We start from the raw sequence: 21,088 nt of genomic DNA on the forward strand, positions 1-21,088 counted from the left end.
CAAAACTGAAAAGTTTCTCTATGGATCTCTGATATTTATTGAGTTTTTATCCAAGCTAAATAAATGAGCTCCAGGTTTATTGAGAGAATTCCTTCCAAACAAGGTGGAGAACTATTGATGAGGACAGAGGAAGTCAACCTTCAATCTCTGTACTCATTCATATATACACGTAATCTCCAAAATGTGCATACACTCACATGAACACACACACACACTACACATGCACAGAGAGAGAGAGACAGAGAGAGAGAAATGGAGTGGGGGATGAAGGCAAGCAAGCAATGGTGTTAATTTTTAAAAGGTTCCATTAGATGATAGAATTTGTGGGAAAATTCAAAAAATGTAGCTAGAGTTATCACATTTCTCATGAATTTGCCACATTGACTTTCTAATTCTATCATTATTATTATTGTTGTTGTTGTTCAATATCTACGTATTTTTTTTTTTTTTACAAACAATCAGTTTCCCATGACTACCTCCTCACCACAATGACAGGTGATTTTATTGTGGCTTTCTGATATTCACAAATGGTGGATTCATTGATGCTTGCCCTTTTTAGACTCCACGAGGGGTACACCCACCCACGGAGACAGTGGGGCTGATCTATTGGGAGCTCACCAAGGCCAGCTGGACTGTGACTGAAAAAGCATGGGATAAGACAGGACTCTCTGAATATGGCGGACAATGAGGGCTGCTGAGAAGTCAAGGACGGTGGCACTGGGTTTTGATCCTACTTCATGTTCTGGCTTTGTGGGAGCCTAGCCAGTTTGGATGTTCACCTTCCTAGACCAGGATGGAGGGGGGAGGACTTTGGACTTTCCACATGGCAGGGAACCCTGACTGCTCTTCAGACTGGGGAAGGAGGGGGAGAGGAGTGGGGGGAGGGGGAGAGGAGTGGGAGGAGGGGAGGGAAATGGGATGCTGGGAGGAGGCGGAAATTTTTTTTCAATAAAAAAAATTAAAAAAATAAAAAAAAATAAAAAAATAGACTTCTGAACAAAGTTTTAAAACAAAGTTCTGCTTAACCTTGGTCAGCTGATCTTAATGAGCTACTCTAGACACGGGGATGCTGTACTGCATTTCTGACAGCACTGTATCTGCCCAGAAAACTAGTTTGAAAGTGAACAGAAACCATGAAATACCTATGTTTTCACTTCCCCCAGGGAATAAAGTAAATGTGATATTGGAAGAGATCTGTGAATATTTGCCAATACGCATGACATCAGCTTCCTTACCTCTTCAGTTATATTAACTAAAGCTAGAAAGAGTCAAGTTTGATTTGGAAACAAACTACAAGCCTTTTCCTTCAAAACAAGTAAGTTTTATCTTCAGGTTATACAAAATTACTTGTAAGTTAAAACTTACTAACACATATCCATTACATTTAATGGGAGATTGCAAATTAATAGTAGCTGTGGATCATGCTGCATAAAATTTAAATCAAGTGTATGAAAATTAAATTAATTTCCTATATCAGCTATCAATAAACATTCTGCATGGAATAATATGAATCATGCTTTTATAATATATTTTTCAAATATAAATGAAATGATTATTTATGATTTTTCTACTTTTTGTTTAAAATTTTAGGGACAATTTGCGAATAGTTGAATAAAAGAAAAAAATCATTATGTTTGTTCTTTGACAATTTCATATGTATAATTTTATTATGTTTGTTCTTTGACAATTTCATACATATTATGATTACTTTCTCTTCCCATCCTTTTTGACCTTTCTCTATCTAATCCTCTTCCTCTATCAATCCTTTTCCATGATTGAAAGCTTTTCATTTTGTTTTATATCCATTTAATTTAACCAGAGTCATATGTATATTACATTGTAAGTATGTATATTTCATTTTAAGTATTCATTGGAGCCAGGTGAGGTAACGAGTGAGTAACTGATTACATTTTATTATTGTAGCCAATTTATGAAATAATGCACAATTTCTTATCCATTTGAAAATCTTGCTAACAAACAAAGCAGGTATTTATCTTCCTAAATAGCAATCTTAGACTATACTTTGTGATTTTGGGATTTGACAACCTTGCATAATACCTACCACAGAGTAAGCAGTGATTGAAAGATTAATTTTATGCAAATTAACAGAATTTGAGTTTTATTTTTCTTTCATGACAAATTCAGAAACTTTGTATAATTAATCCCAAAGTCAGATAATCAAGATTCAAAACAAAATTGATTCATTTAGTCTAGTTTTGTTTTATTCTGTTCTGCTTTCGATTATGTTGTTGTAAAAGAAAACTAACATGATGTCTCTAATACTCATAAAGATAGAATTTCCGTACAGAACCAAGCTATGGAATTTAATATTCAACAAATAAACAATCCATATAAAGCAGTTAGTTTTAGCACCAGAGGGCACAGTGGTTTTGAGTATACATACTATTGTGATAAATTAATTATGAAACATTTTGGAAACTATTGGAATTATGATAAAATTGAAAAAAATTGAGACAGGAAATGGCATAATGTCCAACTTTATCTCAGTACAATTTCAAGAAAAAGCAGTGAAGGCCGTGGAATTTAAACTAACTCTGATCTGATGATTTCTCATTCTGCGGCAGGAGAGCAGTGTGCAAAGAGTTGGAGTCAGTATGCTAGTAATAATACAGGCAGATGAGAGAGACGAACTTCAGTATTATCTCCTGAGTAGTGATAAAATGGCTTAATGATGGAATATAGATTAAATACATCAATAGATACATGTATAGTATTGTTATTATATGTATCCCCCTGTTATTCTTTCTTACTCCCTACCACTCCTTCAGAAAACTTCAAATAATCTTCCTTCTTTTATGTCTTCTTTGTGACTTGCTGAATTACGAACAGCACACATATGTATACACATTCAATTCACACATGTTACTCTAAAGGATGATTAATAATAATAATAATAAATTTGAATAATTTCTAGAACATTGATTAATTTTTTGACTTGTCTAATTATTTGACTTTTATATAAAATGCAAAGTAAACTAAATGTTAGCCTCTTTAGCATGTCTCTAAATTCATTTGTACTCAAGTATACAAATATTCCTTTAAAATTAATTCTGTGAATCCAAAATGTGCAAAGCAATGATCTTATAATCTTCATTTGAAAAGAATTAAGTTCTTCAGATTTTTTGTTATTGTCATGATAAAAAATGCTTTAGATATTTTTAAAAACTGATTTAGTATGATGTTTTGAAGAATCTCAAAGAGCTGCAGTGGTTAAGAACAGGCAGAGTATTATCTTATAAAAATTGTGGTCAATTCAGTTACATTTTAATTAACAATACGAGTCACTCAACTTTTCTAATTGACCCTTTGCTGTAGTCAATTTTTGTGTTGTTGTGCTAAAACACTGCCAAAAGCCAGCTTTGCTTTTTTTTATTTGTACAAAAACCAACTTTTCTAGGTTAAATCTATAAACCTCAAGTTAAAAATCAAGACAAACATAGGAATTTTTAAGAGAATATATGAAGGTTACTTAAAAAAGACATGGGTAGATACTAAAATACAAACAAAAGTTACTATTTCCTCAACATGTAGGGTGTAATTACACAGTTGACTCTATTAAATATAGAACGCTTTTTTCTTGCATTGATATTTATTCTGTGAGTTGAAAATAACCCTTTATGTATAAAAATACACATTCCTAAATATGGCAGTTGAAATTATTGAGACTAGAAACAGATTTTTCAGTTAGGTGAAAAAAGAAACTCTATATAACCATGCAGTTATTCCAAATACACAAGCCCATTATTCACATATATTTGCATAGAGAATGTGTGATTCAACATATTTTAGTTGTGACAATAGCCAAGTATTGCACTTCATAAATTTACATATAAGTGTGTTCACATTTAATCATTTGTTTCTGTATCTCTTCTCAAAAATTAAAAGAAAAAAAGTAAACTGGACTGGGATGATTCTACAGAAGTAGCTATCCTATAGTTCTTTGGTGGTGTCATATCCATTTTTGTTTGACAATGCATCACTATAGAATCCCTATACAAATATATTTTATTCCACAACATTAATATTCATCTCAAATATGTAAAACTATTTAGCAGCTATTTCTGTTTTATTACACAAAAAAACCACTGTTGGAAATCGTTCTTAAATAAAGATGACATTTTAACATTCTTCAAACTCTGAACATTTTTTAATCTAATCTGCTCCCTGAAAGGGGACAATATGCAGCATTGTGCTAAGTGTATTTCACACATGTTTAAATTTATTTCAGATTGATACAGACATTTGCAGATCATGGACTATAGGACCAATATCACAGAATTTGTTCTTCTAGGACTTTCTCAGACAAAAGAAATACAAGCTATCTGTTTTGTGTTGTTTTTACTTTGTTACATTGCAATTTTATTCGGGAACCTACTTATCATGATTTCTGTCACATGTAGTCACCTTATCAATCAACCCATGTATTTCTTTCTAAGTTACCTTTCATTCTCAGATCTGTGTTACACCTCCACTGTGACCCCCAAGCTGATCATCAACTTAGTAGCCACAAGAAAGTCAATTTCCTACAATGGCTGCATGACACAGCTCTTCACCATGCACTTCTTTGGGGGCATTGAGGTCTTTATCCTCACAGGAATGGCCTACGACCGTTACGTGGCCATCTGCAAACCCCTGCACTACTCCATCATCATGAGCAGGCAAAAGTGCGATGCCATGATTGCTGCTTCCTGTGCTGGGGGATTTCTGCATTCCTTTGGTCAGTTTCTCCTGGCAGTATTCTTACCTTACTGTGGCCCAAATGAAATAGATCACTACTTCTGTGACGTGTACCCTCTGCTCAAACTGGCCTGTACTGACACCAGAAATATTGGTTTCTTGGTAATTGCTAACTCTGGTCTGATGGGTTTAGTGACTTTTGTGGTCTTGTTGATATCATACGCTGTGATCATATATACTGTCAGGTCTTACTCTGCAGAGAATCGTCGTAAAGCCCTTTCCACTTGTAGTTCCCACGTTACTGTAGTCGTCCTTTTCTTTGCTCCTCTACTCTTCATTTACATTCGACCAGCAACGACATTACCAGAAGACAAAATATTTGCTCTCTTTTACACCATTATTGCCCCCATGCTCAACCCGCTGATTTACACACTCAGAAACAAGGAGATGAAGAATGCCATCAAGAGACTGTGTCACCGTATCACAGGGGATGAAGGAAATAGACTGAAATCATAACTGCTTTCTACCATCACAGTTTCTGGAAGGTACTTCTAACTTAAAGCATCAAATGGCAAATAACCTTTTGATGTTATGTAGCGATATGTATTTCACTAGTATATATGTATTGCATGCTAGTGATATGTATGGGGCTGTCTGTAAGAAAATATTTACTATTCTCCATATTAAACCAGACCTCCTAACTGTAATCCTGGTATTCTGATTTGCTGTTGTTGTTGATGTTCACATTGTCTGTATTGCATTTCTTGTTTGGTTCTATAACAAACTATGCTTGACAGGAGATCATCCTTAGCAATGTGTTCACCAGTTATAATGAAGTGAACACAGAGAACAAATAAAATTTTTTATACGACTGTTCAGTAAACTAGTAATTAATCAGATTTCAAAAATATTAAAAATGACTCTTATTTAAACCTACATAAGAGAATAGTCTAAAAGATCTACTTTATGGGTCACAAAATATTTCTCAAAAGTTTCACATTATGACTTAATTTGAAAAAAAAAAAAGGCCGGGCAGTGGTGGCGCACGCCTTTGATCCCAGCACTCAGGAGGCAGAGTCAGGCAGATCTCTGTGAGTTCGAGACCAGCCTTGTTTAGCTTTTCACTTTTCTAAAACCAATACATTTTTCCTAAGTCAAAAATTATCTTTTACAGCAGTCCTCTCCATCTTCTGATTTTTATACAATTTCTGTCAACCCTCTTCTGCAGTTTAAGGTACTGCTGTGCTACAGATGTTTTATTTAGAGATGAACACTCAATGCTTATTCTTTGAGATTTGACCTGCCATGTGTTTATGTAATAATCATTTTAATTCTAATGGAGTCATTTAAATCTAAGGGAAGATTCTCTAATGGTAGTTGAAATATTTTCATTTATTACTTATACTGTAAAAATCAAAGAAAAATTTAGTGATAACTGAATACCACCCTTGAGCAAATAAAAGAAACAGAAAGAAAGACATGTAAACTCCGGATGAAAAAAAAATGTCTAAAAGCCCAATAACTACTTTATTCCGAATGCAGAAGAATTCAAAGGACTTAGAAAAATGCATAAAGATGAAAAAGATTACAAAATAAACAGAAATACATGTAATATAGAGAATGGTATCAATTTTTCGAAACCTCAAAGTCTGGTATTAGGGACACACTCCCTCTAACAGTGTCACACTGGTGAAACTTCCTCAGACAGTACCACCAACTGGTCACCAATTATTCAAACAAATGAACCTACAGGAATTGTTCTCTTTCTAACCACCACAATAGTATAAAAGTTCCATTTGAGCTTGAACATCATGCTCTCTCTTCTCTGCACCTTGGCCAGCTGTGAGTCTCCATGTTAATCACCATCTAATGCAAATAGAGGCTCTCTCAAATGAGAGCAGAATGCTATATTGATCTATGAGAATAATAATAAATCATTAGGAGTCAGCCGAACACTATCGCCATTTAGCAAATTAGTAGTAGTAGGCTTTTCCCTATATTCAACTAGTAGAGCTGTTGGTTCTTAGCCTAATAAATGCTTTAGGTATTGGCTTCATTTTGTAAATTGGGACTTAACCCACCCCCCTCCAAATGGTTGATTACTATTCTGGTGCTGCTAATGCATTTGGAATGAGTTGCCAAGCCAATGTTTATTATAGTTTTAAGTATTTAAAATTGCCTGTGGTTGCTGTTTACTGTTCTCTGATCTGGGATTCCCCTCTGTATGCTAAAAATTAGAAGAAAGAAACAAGAAATGCACACACACAACAGAGCAAGAGATCTGACCCAACCCCTTCTCGTATACCTGCTAAGGCAATCAAGAGATAGAGGGCCCTGAATCTAGCTTGCCTCAGCAAAATAGGAGCGCTGACCCTGGTGAAGTGAGTGTGAATGAGGTCCCTAGTGCAGGGGAAATGGCCCAGCTCCTTGCTTCAGGCTGCATTGGGTTTGCTAGCTGATGCAGTGCTGGAGAGTTCATCTGTGTAGTGAGGATGAGGGAAAGCTAGCTAGCAAGTTCACCAACATCTGAAATTGCTAGGATTTGGTCTCAATTTTGGGTACCTGCTAGATTCAAGCTCAGTTATTAATTTATAATCTATTTGTTTGTATATGTTTGGGTGCAGAGGAACATATGGAGACCCAGAGTTTACATTTGGTGTTTTCCTCATTTGCCCTCAATCATATAGGTATTGAGGCAGGCTTCATTTAAACAGCATTCTCCAAATCCACCTAGTCTTGGTATCCACTCAGATCCATATCTTTGAATTCATTGCCCATTTTTCTACTTTCTTAAAAGTCTACATTCCTATTCACATAGACCTTGATGTAAAATGTGTGATATAGTCCCAGCAAGGAGGAGACTAAAGTAGAGCAGCAAGTTCGAGATCAGCCTGAATTAAACAACAAGGGAGAAAAAAATCAATAAATTTGATAATTTAAGGATTTCTACAACCATCTCTGCTTTATTTCCTGTTGCAAACAATGCATTCTTTCCAGTCCCCAATACAAACCAAGCCTTAGCTCCTCTGTGGAAATGCAATTATCTATAGTACCATCCCTTTTATCTTACTTATTCACTTAAGTCTAGGACAAGACCAAAGGTAGACGCTCAAAAGAACTCTTTCAGAATGAACTGAAAAAGATTTGAAACCATATTTGCTTAAATGGATATAAAGGGATTGCTGTGAAATTCTACCTTTGGTTTAAATGTTATTTCACAGAGTGGTCAGAAAGACAAATGAGAATGAGATCCCAAACTCTCTTTGGGACATGAATGTTATGAAGACGTTGCGTGATCCTGGTAATTCAATGAGAATGGAAGCAAATCTAACAAAATGTTCTGAATTAGGGAAGAGATTCTTCTGTGTTCTTCATGAAATCTTTGGGCACTGTTGGAAGTAGTTTCTTTATCTATCCAAGGTTATCTCATCTACCTGAATTCTGACAGCTATTTCATCCATCTCAACTAAGCCATAGGATTAGTTAACTTGCTCTTGAAGAGGTGCTCTTATCCAGGTTCACAGATCCAAAGGGGGCTTTGCAGGGGACTATGAATCCTCTGGAAATGCATACTTAACATCTGGAATAGAGATATCCAAAGCAGTGAGTCATGAGGCTCTCAGAAAGAACTAACAGTTACAATAGTTTTGAGGTGGTGAGATGCCTCTGTGGGTAAAGTATTTGCTGTGCAACCATGAAGACCTGAATTTGGATCCTCAGCACTCATGGATTTAATCTACATGGAAAGTAGAAAAAGACAAAATCTCCTGAGTATATTGGGAGCATGGGGACCATGGGAGAGGATTGCAGGGGGAGGGTAGAGGAAGGGAGGAAAGCTGAGAAAAATGTATAGCTCAATAAAATCAATCAATCAATAAATAAAATAAATAAAGATAAATAAATAAAGATCATACAAAGAAACACAAAGTGTTGGGAGCAGTGAGACCCCAGATCCTGAATTTCTTGTAATCTCCTGATCTGAGTGCCTACAGCAGCTCTGAGCACGAGACCTTCAGGAGTTCCTGATGGCAGGAGAGCGGTTTCTGGTGGGTTTGGCTGGGGCATGGCTATCTCTATATAATCTACCCCTGAACACAATAAAGGGGGCATTCTTGAGGAATTCAAGGATGACCCGTGTCGCTGTCTCTCTGTCTGTGTGTGTCTGTGTATTTTAACCTCCAGCCCCCTTGCCCGAAGCTCGCAAACTGGGTTCCAGTGCATAAAGCGCAGACACGGGGGTGCGGTTCTCGGCAACAAAGTGGCCTGAATGCTTCACTGCATTGAAGGAATGCATTGGCCTCTCACATCCTGAAAGTTACATTGTGCTCCAGGAGGAGTGGACACTAACCTGAAAAAAAAATATGGCATATGCCTTTCAAGGAAGTTAGGTCAAGCCAACTCCATGGTTCCCTGCAGTTTGAAGAAAATCCGCCAAACAAATATCTGACCTCCTACAGTTCGCTGCTTCTTTCTTTGTATTCTGACTGCATACACATGGTAGATTTTAATTTGATTATTTGGAAGCACAAGTAATAGAAAGTCCTGGCATACTGTTCTTCTCATGTCTATTACTACTAAATACATGTATATACATACATATATAATATGATATGTATACAGGAAGACTCAGGAAATATGATACAGCAGTTAGTACTATAACATGTAGTGCTGAATCTGGTACTTTAAGTATATTAATAACAGAGTGACAAAATTTGATAGTAATCCTTAATCCTTATCTTGAAAGATATGTTACTTACAATTCACACAGGAAAGGTACCAGTATTTACTATTATTGATTAAGCATTGAATCTCATACATCCAAATATTTTTAAGATTTAGAAAGACAAACATCATGATTTAGATTTCTCATACTCTGATTTAGCAGAAAATATTATAATTATTTATCCAAGAAAAGTAGTTTATGACACCAAACTTGCCTCAGGACATTCTTCATCTCCATGTTTCTCAGAGTGTAGATCAGAGGGTTGAACATGGGAGCGATGATTGTGTAGAAAAGAGCAAAAATTTTATCTTCTGGATAAGAGACAGATGGTCTAATATAAATGAAAAGTACTGGCACAAAAAACAAAGTAACAACTGTGACATGAGAACTGCATGTAGAAAGAGCTTTGCCGCGGTTCTCTGCAGGATAAATCCTGATAGTGTATAATATGAAAGAGTACGACCATATCAAGACTATGAAGGTCATCAGTCCCATCATGCCTGAATTGGCAACCACCAGAAGTCCAACTTTGTATGTATTGCTGCAGGCAAGTGACAGCAAAGGATAAACATCACAGAAATAGTGATCCATTTCATTGGGGCCACAAAGGGGAAGGCTGATAACAAGGAAGCTCTGGAAGAAAGAATGTATAAAAGCACCAATACAGCAAGCAGCAACCATGGCACAACACCTCCACCTGCTCATGATAATGGTGTAGTGCAGGGGCTTGCAGATGGCTACATAGCGGTCATAGGCCATTACTGTGAGGATAAGTATCTCAATCCCCCCAAAGAAATGCATGGTAAAAAGCTGAGCCATGCAGCTGGTATAAGAAATCATGTTCCTTTCTTTGAGAAGGCCAGTGAGAAGCTTGGGAGTCACTGTGGACGTATAGCACAGGTCTGACAAAGCAAGGTAATTAAGGAAGAAATACATTGGTTGTTCATTTAGCTTGCTGAAAATGATAGATATCATTACAAACATATTTCCCCCCCAAATAGCTGTGTAACAAAACAAGAACAGGAGGAAGCACAGAATTTTAATTTTCTTGTTCTGGGAAAGTCCTAACAGTATAAATTCAGTGATGTTATTGGTACATTCCATATTCCAAAGAAATTAAGATTCAATGGAGCTAGCTGAAAGCAAATGATAGAGAAAGATTAAAAATTTTCATTAATCATGGTATGAATCATATAAAATACTATGAAAGTTACATTAATTTTTGAAAATATCTCTCTTTTCTCTGTGTATTTCTAATTCTTATATTCTAGAAAAAAGTCTTCATTTGAATATCATCATCATCATCATTTTAACCATATTAATCACTTTAGTAAAAGTGTGTAGTGCTAAAAGTCACACTTGTGAAAAGTACAACCAAAGATGTATGATTGCACCATACAGAATATACAAAGGTGAATTTAGGTGCATGAGCTCCTGATCACAGTGTAATTTAGCCTTTTAGTAGCTTAGGATTGCCAGATAAAGAGAAGGAGACAATAAAAATAACTATAGACTACTGCTTTAGAATTAATATTTTGTTATAAATTTTTAGGATATGTTAATAAAATATTTATTTTGTTTATTAAATAGTTTTTTATGAAAAGCATTGCAAGTACAAATTCCCAAAAGAATCATGTACTTATGGACACTATGGAAAACAGGACAGAGTACATCATATCATGTAAAAATTTAGGAGTTTTAAATTTCATAATTCAAAAATAATAATTAAACTATAATGAAATAATTTAATGCTGCAACAAGATGCAGGAATACCAGAATTCAAATCAATGCTGATACCAAACAAAAAACAAAAGTTTAATAATGTGTAAATTAATGAGTATTTAAAATTTAGAAAGTTCTGAAATTATAGAAATGACTTCATAAAAGTAAATATAACCCTATGTTTTGTTATGCTAGTTTGCACAGGATATAGGAGGAGGAGGTCCCTAGCCTCTGTGTCCATTTTGTATAAACTTAATACCCTAGTTTTTTTTTTCATTGCGCTAAACCTCAAAAGCCATTATTTTCTCTTCAACCCTGAGGAAACTCCCCTATCCTCTGCCACATTGTCCAGTCTCTATATCTTCCAGTTCTCCCATGAGTCCACCAATATTGTCATTAACATGCAATGTTAGTGTTCACTTTTTTGGGATTCTTCAAGGCACTTCTTCAGACAAGCAACTACAGCATCTTACATTCTTGTTGCCCTTCATAATTTGCTGCTGTAGTCGTTCTCTTTCAGTGAACAAGTTTGATATTCAGATGCATTTGTTCATTGAAAAGTTAATATGAATGATATCATGATTTAGATAAAACAGCATATCACGGATCTTAAACAAATCAAGAGAAATGATAATATGTGTTTTCTTTTTATCTTTCTGTCAGGATACAATCTCAAGCTTTTTACACACAATGTATCATTCATATTAGAAGAGTCCAATACAACTCTCTACTTTTAAAGAACAAAACCAATTGTTATTGATAATGTAGAGCATAGATATTGCAGACTATTTGTAGAATAGTCTTTAATATTTTTCTTGCTATCTTAATCCTAAAAACCTGCTTTACCCGTTTATACTACTTTCTTGTACATAGTTTCTTTTTATTTTTATTTGTTTATTATTGCATATAATTTATCACAACTCAGGAAGTTAGGGTTATTAATCTTCTGTTTCAGAGCATCTCACATGAAGATGAGAGAAGCTTTCCTTACAGCAGATAGTAATTAATACAGAGATCCATACTGGTAACTTTTGAGGGAACAGAAGATGTGAGAGTGTTCAGCCTTAAAAGAAATATTCATACCTCACCCTAATGCTCAGGGATCTTTGCCAAAGAGGAACCAAAAAGTTATAAGAGTGAGAGATGACTGGTAATATGTATATAAAAGAGTGTTTTACAGACAAAACATGACAATGCATATACAAACTTGCAATGATTGTGATATATACAGCTTGCAATACTTCCAACTAGACAAATCCCAACAATGAGAGTGGAGAATGGGTCTAAAATTCAATCACTAGCTAAGGAGTTATTAACCTTTGATGGCTTCTAGGAGAGGGATAGTCAGATGTTTTGTGATGCTAATCCTTGTAGTCTGACCAACCACCAGAATAGGCTTCAACCTCAAGACTAGCTGAGCAACACAAATTGTACTTGGTATGGAAGGAAGAAAAACAATAAAATTAAGAAGTGATATCAAAGTTGGGCAGAACAAGATAGGAGGATTGAGAAGTTGGTAAGTGGAGGAAATATGTCCAAGTAACATTGTATGACTTTCTGAAAGAATTAATAGAGAGGAAATTTTAGAGTCAAGGTAAATAGTCAATTTACCCCCAAAGCATTGGATTATTCTCTCAAAAAATTCTAAGTCTCCATCAGTTTAATCTTTACTCCATTTCCACTCCGCTATTATTATTATTTTCTTCATTTCGGGGGGAGTGCTGAGACACATGGACTTTCTGTATAACCTTGTCTGCCTTAAAACTAGCGTTGTAAACAAGGCTGGCCTAGAATGCAGGGATCTGCCTGGTTTGCCTCTGTCTCCAAGTGTTGGGATTAACGTCATTTGCCAACAGCACCCAGCTTCATTATGTTATTCTATTGATCAACTGTGTTCCTCATTGGTGTTCACAATTTCATATGAAATTATAAATCACAATATTTTGAAATTTTCCTTTACCATTCTCTAAGCATTTATCTTATAAGAAAAACAAAAAAGGAAAAAAAATCCTTTCCTGTCTGAACATATTCCATTACTTTTTATTTACTTTTTGTTACTTTTCTTTATTCTTCTGTATAAATTAATAGTTCATTAATCTATCAATAACTTTTATCAATACATTTATTTGAAATTTTTTGATAAACCAAAAATGTGAATGAAAGAGGAAGATAAATTTATAATACAATTAAGTAAATATTTATATGATTTATTCTGTACAAGTGTAAGTTATTCATTTGCTGTAGCTATTACTTACATCTGGGTCATTGTAGTGTTACTTACGAGGTAATCCATAAGCCTATATGTGTTCAGTCTCTAGGACTTTCCTGCTCCTTTCTGAGAGAAAATATACATTCCTCAAAAATAACATCATTGGAAGTTTCTTGTTTCTGTCCTTAAGATATATGTAAACCATGGGTTTAGAGGGTAATAAATATAGTTAAAATTCTCTGGTTAAATTCCAAGATGTATAAAGTGTATGACCTGGGAGACTAGATCTAACTTTTTCTGAGTCTTGAGGCATATCCCACAAGAGCATTGGGCCAATGATGTGGGATTTCCCTCTGTATGCTTTGATGATCATTAATGAATTAAGAAACTGCTTTGGACCTTTAGCAGGGCAGAATTTAGATAGGCAGAGAACACAGAACTAAATGTTGGGAGAAAGAAGGGCAGAGTGAAAGAGACACACACCATAGAGCTGCCAGAGTCAGACACGTTGAAACTATTGTGGTAAGCCACTGTCATGTGGCGATACATAGATTAATGGGGATAGGTTAAATTAATATGTATGAGTTAACCAATAAGAAGCTAGAGCTAATGGGCCAAACAGTGCTTTATTTATTCATTTATTTTTGTTATTTTCTTTTTTTTAGTTGTTGCAAAAAAAATTTCCACCTCCTCCCCGTTTCCCATTTCCCTCCCACTCCTCGCAAACATCGCCCCTCCCCCAATCCCCCTCCTCTTTCCCTCCCCCCTACTCTATTCCCCCTCCCTCTCGAGAATGAAGAGCACTCCAGATTCCCTGCCCTGCAGGAAGTCCAAGGTCCTCCCATTTCTATCCAGGACCAGGAAGGTGAGCATCTAAACAGGCTAGGCTCCCACAAGCCAGTTCATGTATTAGGATAGAAACGTAGTGCCATTGTCCTTGGCTTCTCATCAGCCTTCATTGTCCGCCACATTCAGAAAGTCCGGTTTCATCCCATGCTTATTCAGTCCCAGTCCAGCTGGCCTTGGTGAGCTCCCAATAGATCAGCCCCACTGTCTCCGTGGGTGGGTGCACCCATTGTGGTCCTGACTTCCTTGCTCATGTTCTCCCTCCTTCTGCTCCTCTTTGGATCTTAAGAGCTCAGTCCGGTGCTCCAGTTTGGGTCTCTGTCTCTATCTCGATCCTTCGACAGATGAAGGTTCTAAGGTGATATGCAAGATATTCATCAGTATGGCTATAGGATAGGGTCATTTCAGGTTCCCTCTCCTCAGTTGCTCAAGGTACTAGCTGGGAACATCTCCCTGGACACCTGCGAGCCCCTCTAAAGTCAAGTCTCTTGCCAACCCTAAGATGGCTCCCTTAATTAGGATATATATTTCTCTGCTCCCGTGTCCACCCTTCCTTTATCCCAACCATCCCATTCCCCCAAGCTCCCCCATTCTCCCCTTCTCACGTTTCTCACCCCATTTCCTCTTAGCCCCATGCAACCTCACCCCCAAGTTCCCAGGTTTTGTCCTGCAATCTTGTCTACTTCCCATATCCAGGCGGATGAATATATGTTTTTCTTTGGGTTCACCTTCTTATTTAGCTTCTCTAGGATCACAAATTATATGCTCAATGTCCTTTATTAATGGCTAGAAACCAATTATGAGTGAGTACATCTCATGTTCATCTTTTTGGGTCTGGGATACTTCACTCAGGATAGTGTTTTCTATTTCCATCCATTTGCATGCAAAATTCGGGAAGTCATTGCTTTTTACCGCTCAGTAGTACTCTAATATGTATATATTCCACACTTTCTTCATCCATTCTTCCATTGAAGGGCATCTAGGTTGTTTCCAGGTTCTGGCTATTACAAATAATGCTGCTGTGAACATAGTTGAACAAATGCTTTTGTCATATGATAGGGCATCACTTGGGTATATTCCCAAAAGTGGTTATTACTGGATCTTGGGGTAGATTGATCCGAAATTTCCTGAAAAATCACTATACTGGTTTCCAAAGTGATTGCACAAGTTTGCATTCCCACCAGCAATGGATGAGTGTGCCCCTTACTCCACAACCTCTCCAGCAAAGGCTATCATTGGTCTTTTTTATTTTAGCCATTCTGACAGGTGTAAGATGGTATCTCAAAGTTGTTTTAATTTGCATTTCCCTGATCACCAAGGAGGTTGAGCACGACCTTAAGTGTCTTTTGGCCATTTGAATTTCTTCTGTTGAGAATTCTCTGTTTAGTTCAGTGCCCCATTTTTTAATTGGGTTAAATAGCATTTTAAAGTCTAGTTTCTTGAGTTCTTTATATATTTTGGAGATCAGACCTTTGCTCTGTTGCAGGGTTGGTGAAGATCTTCTCCCAGTCAGTGGGTTGCCTTTTTGTCTCAGTGACAGTGTCCTTTGCTTTACAGAAGCTTCTCAGTTTCAGGAGATCCCATTTATTCAATGTTGTCCTTAATGTCTGTGCTGCTGGGGATATGCGTAGGAAGTGATCTCCTGTGCCTATATGTTGTAGAGTACTTCCCACTTTCTCTTTTATCAGGTTAGTGTATACAGCCTGATATTGAGGTCTTTAAGCCATTTGGACTTGATTTTTGTGCCTGGCGATAGATATGGATCTATTTTCATTCTTTTACAGGTTGACAACCAGTTCTGCCAACACCATTTGTTGAAGATTCTTTCTTTCTTCCATTGAATACTTTTTGCTCCTTTATCAAATATCAGGTGTTCATAGGTTTGTGGGATAAAATCTGGGTCTTCTACTCTATTCCATTAATCGACTTCTCTGTTTTTATGCCAATACCAAGCTGTTTTCAATACTGTAGCTCTGTAATAGAGTTTGAAGTCAGGGGTGGCAATGCCTCCAGAAGTTCCTTTATTGTATAAGATTTTTTGGCTATCCTGGGTTTTTTGTTTTTCCATATAAAGTTGATTAATGTCCTCTCAAGATCTGTGAAGAATTTCGATGGGATTTTAATGGGGATTGCATTGAATCTATAAATTGCCTTTGGTAGAATTGCCATTTTTACTATGTTGATGCTCCCAATCCAAGAGCAAGGGAGGTCCTTCCATTTTCTGGTATCCTCCTCAATTTCTTTCTTCAATGCCTTAAAGTTCTTGTCAAATAGATCCTTCACATCCTTGGTTAGAGTTACCTCAAGATATTTTATGCTATTTGTGAATGTTGATACTTCTCTGATTTCCCTCTCTGCTTCCTTATCCTTTCTGTATAGGAGGGCAACTGATTTTTTGGAATTGATCTTGTATTCTGCCATGCTACTAAAGGTGTTTATCAGCTGTAGGAGTTCTTTGCTGGAGTTTTTGGGGTCGCTCATGTACACTATCATATCATCTGCAAATAATGAAAGTTTAACTTCTTCCTTTCCAATTCGAATCACTTTGATCCCCTTATGTTGTCTTATTGCTATTGCTAGAACTTCAAGCACTATATTGAAAAGGTATGGAGAGAGTGGACAGCCTTGTCATATTCCTGATTTTAGTGGGATGGCTTTGAGTTTCCCTCCATTTAATTTGATGTTAGCTGTCAGCTTGCTATAAATTGCTTTTATTATAGTTAGGTATGACCCTTGTATCCCTAATCTCTCTAAAACCTTTATCATAAAGGGCTGTTGAATTTTGTCAAATGCTTTTTCAGCATCTAATGAAATGATCATATGTTTTTTTTTCTTTCAGTTTATGTATATGATGGATTACATTGATAGATTTTCGTATGTTGAACCAGCCCTGCATCCCTGGGATGAAGCCTACTTGATCATAATGGATAATTTTTCTAATGTGTTCTTGGATTCGGTTTGCCAGTTTTTTATTGAGGATTTTTGCATCGATGTTCATGAGCAAGATTGGCCTGTAATTCTCTTTCTTGGTTGAGTCTTTGTGTGGTTTTGGTATCAGGGTAACTCTAGTTTCATAAAAGGAATTTGGCAATGACTTTTCTGTTTCTATATTGTGAAATACATCAAACAGTGATTTAAATAAGACAGTTTCTGTGTGATTATTTCATGGCTGGGCAGCGGGGACCAATGAGTGGCCTCCTACAACAGGCCTATGTGGAACTTTCAATAATTTAAATTTCTCATCCTTTCAAAAGTAGTTTTTTCTAGGTTAATAAAGTTTTATACTCTGAGGTGTCTGCATATAATCCTAGGACTGACCTGTACTCAATACTAGGAAGTCCCAAGCTCTGTGCTCTATGTTGACATAAATTCTGAAGAGAGACTAAAGCCTACTTACTGAGTGACAAATGATGTGAACTAAAAAGTTATGATACAGGAAAATAAGAACAATGTCTGTGAGTTTGGATTGCACTATTCAATGGGCAGGAAGAATCTTTGTACTGCAATACTTCAAATCTTAGTGGCCCTACATCTCTACCCACGTTTCTGGGGCAACACATGTTATCAGGTTTAACAACCGAGGCTTGGGTCATATTTCTGGAAGTGAATCGGGAGCTAGATATGTGTGAGCAAGCTAAAAAAATATGTTTAAAAGGGGAGAATTTGAATTCTAGGACTTGGGAGCTTGTGATATGTCACAGGTGATAGCTAAGAACATGGAAGAAGCAGGGGAGTTGCTCAGGACTGAGGGTGAAATTCTCATGCAGGGGAGCTGATGGCCTGAAGACTGAGGCTAGTCTTATATTCAAGATCCCCTGGAATCTTGGTGTAAGCCTCTGTCGGGGTCCTGGGGAAGGCCTTGATATTGAATTGTAAGGATTAACCTGGGGTTTGGAGATATGTGTTTCAGCCTAAATCTGTGTGAATAGAATGATACTTCATGGGTGTTGTGTATGTATTTGGCTGTATGGGTGTAACAGTAATATAGGCTTGAGAGGAAGTATGGGGGGCAAAGACTGAGGGGGAGGAGGGAAGATTCTAAATTAAGAAAATAACATTTTCATGTATGAAACACTCAAAATATTGTTAAAGTTAAATAAATAAGTAATAAAAAAATAAAAAGAATCATGGTTAATATGTATTTTAATACTAAATCTGATACATTATCTTTATACTTTATCCTATAAGTTGACATATACAACCTCCACATGAGAATTATATCACTTTGTTATTGATGAAACATAAAGATCAATGTATATGTTCCATTGCATTATTTCTCAATCTCTGTGTCAATGTAAAACAAGTTGCCTTTTGTAACGGCGTAAACAAATGCAGACAGATTGTAAATATATATATATACAGCTTTAATGGCAAAATAGACTTACAGAACCGCCATTCCAAAAGAGACCAGGAAAGCAGAAGCAGCAGCTGGGAGCATGCTTGCCAAATTTATAGGCAAACATTAGCCCGAGGCGAACAAGCCCCCTTAGGGGCGGGGCTTATCTCTACATCTCCCCTTTTTGTCTAAATAAGACAGAAGTAAACCAAATACAAATAATAAATATAACAAACAATATTGAGAACAAAAGTTTTGCTAAATATTCTATCTCAAGGAGCCTAAATAATGTAGAGAGTAACTACAATTATATAATCTTCAACTCCGTCAAAGATCTGAGAAAGGAATAAATATTACTTAACAAACGAGATATATCCAAAATGTGCAACAATTGACAGAGACAACTGACTACGTAGGCAATCACCCAAAGTTTCATTTGCAATGTTGAGTCAACCAACTTTGGCTAAGGCCTAACATAACTGACATACCATTATTTTTTTTTCCATTTTTTTTTATTGAGAAAAGGAGAAAAAAAAACAAGTTTAAACCTCCTCCCGGCCTCCCATTTCCCTCCCCCTCCTCCCACCCTTCACCCCCTCCTTCCACCCTTCTCACTCTCCCCCTACTCCTCTCCACCTCCCTCTCCAGTCCAAAGAGCAGTCAGGGTTCCCTGCCCTGTGGTAAGTCCTAGGTCCTCCCCTTTCCGTCAAATCCTAGGAAGGTGAATATCCAAACTGGCTAGGCTCCCACAAAGACAGCACATTACGTAGGTAATCCCAGCACTCGGGAGGCAGAGGCAGGTGGATCTCTGGGAGTTCGAGGCCAGCCTGGTCTACAAGAGCTAGTTCCAGGACTGGAACCAAAAAGCTGCGGAGAAACCCTGTCTCGAAAATAAAAAATTAAAAAAAAAAAAAAACTGACATACCATTATTAAAGGCAAGGGACTTTTCAAAACTATCTTACCCTGTCTTGGCAGGATATGACAGTCCTGTTTTATCCATTGATGCACGCTTTGTATCTCGGTCAGTGGTTGAGGTATGGGCATTTCTTTGCCCAAAGGCCAGTTCTGCCAAAAAGAAAGGCTCCAGGTGGAGTGTCTTTGGTGCTCAACATTCTCTCGGGAATAGAGCAGTGTTGCCAGGAGCAATTGTGTCTCACTATCACGAAACCCTGAGTTAGATTAAAGGCCATTTTCTACAGCTCTTTGAAGAGGTTGAAGATTATCTATCTATACTGAGTATAATCTCTATATATCTAGAGAACCTGATTATAAATGACAAACTTAGATGACTATTTATCTATATAATTCTCAATATCTATCTAACTTAAAGACTAAGACAATAAACAACTGTGTAACAAATGAGGATATTGACCTCCAAATATAAACACTGTACAAATATACATTGCAATATGGTAAATATATATCAATACATAAACATTATATAAATATCTTAATCGGAGGTAGAAATGTGCACTGCAATATGGTAAATATATACAATATATATCAATACAATATATGTCAATACATAAAAAATGTTTTAAACAGAGATAGAAACATGCATGCATACAATAGTCAATATAATTTAACTTTGTATCAATATACAAGAATCGATACCAATATATTTGTCTAAAAGCAGTAACTCACAATTATAAATCTATTATCCCATCATTTTTCCTCTTTTTTTTTTCAAAATGATCCCTGAGCTTATAAAATTTCTCCCCCAACCTCCCAACCCCTAAATGATGTCCCTAAACCCAGGGGTAAACTTTACTGGGAGAGGGGACGTCGTCCTCTAGAATTACTTCCAGCTGTCATGGGGGCGACGTTCTTTTTGGGGGATCCTGTGAAAGTAAAATGATGGTTAAATTTCAAGATCAATGTCTTTTAAAATTGCCAATAGTCTCTGAGTATTTTGTGGAGGTCTGGCCAGAATGTTGTACAAGATGTGCACCATTTCAGCTAACTAAGTTGGGATCGTCTTGTACAGCTGGTATCCAAAACAGGTCTTGAGGTAGCACTATCAGTATCATGACGTCATATCAACCAGGTAGAGTTGTTGTTGTGGGGCCCCATCTTCTTCCTGGAAACTTCAAATGTCACTTCAGGAAAAACTCATTGTTCATTGTGAAAAACTTAAACATTAATCATATAGACATATACAGACATACATATATATATTCAATGAAAGGCATGATAGATATATTCAATGAAAAGTATGATAGATTTGAAGAAAAGCAAAAATGTTTTCTAAACTCATATTTCTTTCTGTCCCATATCATGGCTCTTGACATGAGACAGAAACTCCAGAAACTCTGGGTTTTTCTCTTACTAACAGGCTTGGAATTGGAGAGGGACTGAGCCAGAGTCCAACTTCAAAACCAGCTCTACATATTTATAAAGAAATGTTTAATAAGACATATATATATATATATATATAATTAATACTTACAAAATGTGTCCATCCATCAGTAATTAAATATTCAGGGTCCCTTAATTTTTTGAAGATGAGCATTTTCCTGTGGAGATAAGAAGAGAACCCTGCCTCCAACCTAT

General features: G+C 36.4%; 2 protein-coding genes across 2 annotated transcripts; one reads left to right on the forward strand and one right to left on the reverse strand.

The window, feature by feature from the left end:
• The first annotated feature begins 4,272 nt into the window (after positions 1 to 4,272).
• On the forward strand, positions 4,273 to 5,214 carry LOC121466549 (olfactory receptor 4P4-like). The gene has a single exon (XM_041680305.1). The coding sequence runs from the start codon at positions 4,273 to 4,275 to the stop codon at positions 5,212 to 5,214; it is 942 nt and encodes a 313-aa protein (XP_041536239.1).
• A 4,381-nt stretch (positions 5,215 to 9,595) lies between these two features.
• Positions 9,596 to 10,525, reverse strand: LOC121466595 (olfactory receptor 4P4-like). The gene has a single exon (XM_041680377.1). It carries the CDS (start codon positions 10,523 to 10,525, stop codon positions 9,596 to 9,598), a length of 930 nt encoding a protein of 309 aa, XP_041536311.1.
• Between the last annotated feature and the right edge of the window lie 10,563 nt (positions 10,526 to 21,088).

The sequence above is a fragment of the Microtus oregoni genome, unplaced genomic scaffold, assembly GCF_018167655.1.
Source record: "Microtus oregoni isolate MIOR12 unplaced genomic scaffold, Mior012 000033F_ref0000390, whole genome shotgun sequence".
NCBI classification, from domain to species: domain Eukaryota; kingdom Metazoa; phylum Chordata; class Mammalia; order Rodentia; family Cricetidae; genus Microtus; species Microtus oregoni.

Excerpts from the sequence above, each read along its gene's own strand:
- LOC121466595 (XM_041680377.1), bottom strand. The coding sequence starts at position 10,525 with ATGGAATGTACCAATAACATCACTGAATTTATACTGTTAGGACTTTCC.
- LOC121466549 (XM_041680305.1), top strand. The coding sequence starts at position 4,273 with ATGGACTATAGGACCAATATCACAGAATTTGTTCTTCTAGGACTTTCT.